The sequence below is a fragment of the Corvus kubaryi genome, unplaced genomic scaffold, assembly GCF_017639235.1.
Source record: "Corvus kubaryi isolate FWS band 111438036 unplaced genomic scaffold, C.kubaryi_AGA036_p1.0 37373, whole genome shotgun sequence".
NCBI lineage: Eukaryota > Metazoa > Chordata > Aves > Passeriformes > Corvidae > Corvus > Corvus kubaryi.
This window is the reverse complement of record NW_024581121.1, coordinates 25919-30497: the sequence shown is the minus strand read 5'-3', so window position 1 is coordinate 30497 and position 4579 is coordinate 25919. Positions and strand designations below refer to the sequence as shown.

Below are 4579 nucleotides of genomic sequence, written 5' to 3'. Positions count from 1 at the left end.
CCCCAGGGGTTCTCTGCCACTGGATGCTGCTCCTCCAGGCTCCGGAGCTGTTCCTGGAGTGGGATTTTTTGTTGAGGCACTTGGGTGCCATGGCTGAGTAAGCCCTTAATGCTCTTAGAAATTCAGCAGTCAAAGGAGATAAAGGTTATCTGATACTCCAGTGACCTCCAAGCCCTCGCTGGTCACTGTGTCTGCGAGCAGCACCATCCATCGCTGGTTCCTCAGTGCCACGTTCGGCCTCCTTAAAGCATCACCCTAAAGCACCAGCACCCCCTCCCACCACGCTGTCCCCTGCCCCGGGGCTGGCTGCTTTGGGGACAATCGTTGGCTGCAGCCAGGTTATTCCTGTACCCGCACAAGGCACCGCAGTGCCGAGTGTGAGGTCTGGGAGTCACAGAAATAAATGTGCTGGGAAGCTGAGAGGGAGGTGAGGGAGGCAGGGAGGGAGGTGAGGAGGGTTTGTCGTTTGTTGAATTTGGGGCTCTGCACTCCCCCCTGACCCTGCCAGCCAGGAGTGAAGCCTGCAGGGTGGAAATGGGTTCAAGGGAGACGAAAACCCCAAAATGAGGGCCCGGCTCGGGGAGGAATCCCCAAGCACAAGCATCAGGTTCTGGCTCCTGACTCACAGCAACATGACTCAGGAGGAGCGACCAAACCTCAACAGAAGTAAAATCAAGGACAAGATATTTCTGTACAGAATAATTCTGTCAAATCAGCCTGGCTGCGAGTTCAGGAGTTCGATAAGAGCCTGCACTGGTCTGGAACCAGCACCACAAGCAGCCAGGCATGGTGCAGAGTGGACTTGAGAGGAAAGGAGGCACAAGAGTGGAGTAAACACCAAAACATCTCGCTGGCAGCTCCAGTGAGCTGTGGAGAGCAGCCAAAAGCCCAGATGGAATCGCACCCCCTGCCCCCCAGGGCTGTGGGAAGTTCAGGCTCCCCTGCTCGGATGAGAGGGATCAAAACGCCACGAGGCTGCAGCAATGAGGTGACAACAACGATGGGAATTGGGGACAGGAATCGCCCCCACGCCAGCACTGTGGGACACAGCTCGGAGCAGCTCACGTCCCACACACTCCTCGGAGCAAGGAGAGGAGCAGGGGGAAGCGGGGAGGCCGCTCTTGGCTCGGTTTTAGGTGGAATCTGGGAATTAAAGTCGCTGGGTGCTGCTGAAGAGCAGCCCCTGCTCAGCTCAGCGCGGAGCGGGGAATCCGCAACCGAGGAGTGACACCAGACAGGAGCAAACACTCCAACCCAGCGTGGGGCTAATGAAGGGCTTTCTGAAGAGCAAAATCAGCCAAGGTATCAAAACAAACAGGGCTGAGCGTGTCAGAGAGGCAGCGGGAACACACGAGGCCCTCGGAGCGCCAGAGGTTAAAGGAAGCGATTCTGGGCGCCGAGGATCTCACAGGGATGCTGGAAGCCTCTGTTCCTTCCGCCTGCCACAGCTTCCCTGGAGATTTCTGTGCCTTTGCAGAGCCTCCAGGGAGATGCCATCCATGCCTGGGGTGGCAGCAAACATGGTTGTTTAAAGGGGAATATGTTATGGAGCCCGTTTGATGACTTGGAAGGATTCGTTCCATCTTCCAGCCTCAACTCCAGAGACAGCAGCCACTGGAGGGACTGCAAAGGGAAGGCAGGAGCTCCTGGCCCGATCCTAAAAATCAGGAGATGGGTGGCAAGACAACAGATAATTAAATTCAGATCATCAGAGAGGAAATTCTCTGGACCTGTGACCAAAGAACGGTCAAACAAATGCAGTTTTTGAGATCCGGGGGAGTGGGGGAGATCCGGGGGAAGATCACACCTAGCGTTGCCCAGGGATTTTGGGAAGTGTTTTAGCTCCACTTTCCAGCTGGGCTCGGGTGGAAAACTAACCCCAGGGTGGTTAATCCTTCCCCTGTGGCATTAATGTCAGCTGCAGCCAGCACAGCGGGCTGGGACGCTGTCACAGGTGCCCAGAGCTGGCAGCTGTCACACCAATGGTGGCAGGAGGCCACTGAGACTTGGTGGCTTCTGCCCAGGGGTGCTGTCCCTCCATGAAAACACAGCCAGGTGTGTCCCCACAGCGGGCACAGCCCTTCCCACCTGGCCGAGGGACGCCCCAGACGCGTGTGGGAGGCTCTGGAGCGCTGGGACAGCGCAGTTCCAGGGAGCTCCCAGAGAGCAGGGAGGTGACACGGCCGGGACTCCAGCTATCACACCACGAGAGAACCAGGGACACTGAGGCCAGCGGAGGCTCGGGAAATGGGAGCTGAGGAGCTCCATCCTCCCCGGGCACGGGAGAGCGGATCCGTGCAGGGCAGCTCCCGTTACCGGGGGCTCCGGGACGCCTCGGCAGAGCGGCTGCGTGACACCGGCTCCCCCGGCTCGTTACCGCTCGCTGCCAGATGCTCCGGGGCTGAATCACAGCGATTTGTTGTGGCGAGCGTCGCCTCGGCACCTGCTGCACGCTGAACACCTCCTCTCCCTCCTCTTCCTCCTCTCCCTCTGCCTCCACTGCCCTGCCCGAGTGATGGGGAGTGGGTGCTGCACCCACAGGGGTCGGGGACGGCCGCCCGCGGGCTCCTGCAGGAGACAGGGAAAGGGTTAAAAGCCCTGCCTGGAGCCCCCGAGCTGTGGTAGGGACAGGGGACAGGCTGGGGGGGCTCAGAGCTCAGGCACAGCCCGCAGGGACGCGACTCCCACGCACTCTCCTCCAGCACAGACAGCCCAGGGTGGGTGGGGGACCACAGAAAGCCCCAAATCCCCCCTTTCCCAGAGGAATCTGCCCCCCCCCCCCAGTGCTGCGTGCGGTGCCAGGAGCCACCCACACCCTCCCAGGCCTGACCCAGCCCGGCCCGCAGCCCACGGGACCCTCTCCAGCCTCCGTGCCCTACTCGTGCCCCAAGGAGCCGAGCCTGGATTCCCTCTGCTGCTCGGGGGACACCTCACGCTGCTCTCACATCCCGATGCTTCCCGAGCCCTTCTCCTACGGGACCAGGAGCGAAAACCTGGGAAGAGCCTCGCGCGGCCTCAGCTGGCCCGTTCTGCCCCCAGATTTGCCCCACGGCGCCGTGGACAGCGGCACCGTCACCTCCAGGGCCACGTCCAGACAGCCGGGATGGAGCTGGAGGCAGCGCAGGGATCGGCTGTGACCGGCACCAAGCTGTTCCTCCCACGGGCGCTTCCCACGGGAACTGTGACTAAGGGAGCCGTCCCCGTCGCGCAGCTCTGGTGCAGGAGCCTCGGAGCAGCTCCTCCGAAACGCACGTGAGGGGCTGGTGCTGACGCCGGGAAGGGCTGCACATGAGCTCTCCGGCAAAAGGGGTTAATTCCCCTCTGGGAACGAGCTGGGAATGCTTCCCCAGAGCCCTGAAATCCTCCAGAGCTGGAAATGCCTGGGCTGGCAAGAGCCACAGCTCGGGGGAATCATCTGATGGATGAGAGCATGGATGGGTGAGGGTGGATAAAGGAGTTGCCTGGGAGATGCCAGGGGACAGCCAGTACTGGACATTGACTTTTAGGGACTGGGACAGAACAGGCTCCACCCCAAATGTGATCCAGCTGCAAGGACCAGTCGGGGGTCTGGGTGGTACAAGCTGCAGGAACTGGGACGGGCTGGGCCACGCTGGTGAGCACAGGTGACAGCCCAGCACAGGTGACATCCCAGCACGGGTGACATCCCAGTGAGAGTGACACCCCAGCACGGGTGACACATCCCAGTGAGAGTGACACCCCAGCACGGGAGGCACCCCAGCATCTCTGCTCCAGCCCCTCTCACCCTGCCAAGGGGACCGCGCTCCATCCACCCAGCCGGGCGCTGCCTGGGGGCGGCCCCGCGGAGTGACCCGGCCCGGGGACACCGCGACCCGAGAGGGGACCCGACCTGGCGGAGCCCTGCGGGGCCGGACGATGCCTCAGACCGGCGACACCCCCTTCCATGGCGGGACCGCCCAGCCGGTGATCCGCTCTGGGGACGACACCCTGAGGCATCGCCGTTCCGCTCGGACCGGGCTCACTCAGTGCGGGGGCGGGATGGGGACCGAGGGGGGACCGAGGGGGGACCGAGGGGACCCCCGTCCCCCCCCGCCGCCGCCGCCCCGCGCGCACCTGCCTCCCGCCGGGAGCCGCGCATGCGGCGCGCACCACCGCGCCTCAGGGCGCGGGGGGGCCCGGCGGCCGGAGCGGGCGTGTTTACACGGGGGCCGAGGGGGGCGGCATCGGCGCGGCCCCCCCGCCCCCCCCCGGCACGAATGGTCTCTTCCTCGCGCTCTATTTAATCCCCGTCGCTGCCGCACCGCCGGCTCCGGAGCGGAGAGAGCAGCGCCCGCCGCCCGCGCTGCGGCTCGGTCGCGCCGGCCCCGCGGGCTCCCACCGCCGCTACCATGCAGCCCCCAACCATCGGCATCCTACTGCTCATCGCCTGCTTCGGCAGCGCCCGGGGAAACCTCTCCCGCGACGGTGAGTGGCGGCACCGCGAGCGGGCTAACCTCTCCCCCGTCCTCGCCGCTATGGCCGGGGATGCGGGGAACCGAGCGACAGGTGCAGGGGGCGGCGGCGCGAACGGGGCCGTTATGTGGGTCAGGCAGGTGCCGCC

At 63.9% G+C, this 4579-nt stretch overlaps 1 protein-coding gene across 5 annotated transcripts in view; it reads left to right on the top strand.

Moving 5' to 3' along the window:
• The first annotated feature begins 4282 nt into the window (after window positions 1-4282).
• Window positions 4283-4579, top strand: part of CADM3 (cell adhesion molecule 3) — a 24002-nt gene continuing 23705 nt past the window's right edge. For 2 of the 5 annotated variants that reach the window (XM_042034517.1, XM_042034519.1), the window contains exon 1: window positions 4283-4443. In XM_042034517.1, coding sequence (XP_041890451.1) covers window positions 4368-4443 — 76 coding nt within the window. In that variant the 5' untranslated portion in view covers window positions 4283-4367. The remainder of the gene's footprint in view (window positions 4444-4579) is intronic. The other 3 variants (XM_042034520.1, XM_042034518.1, XM_042034521.1) reach the window with 2 other exon arrangements.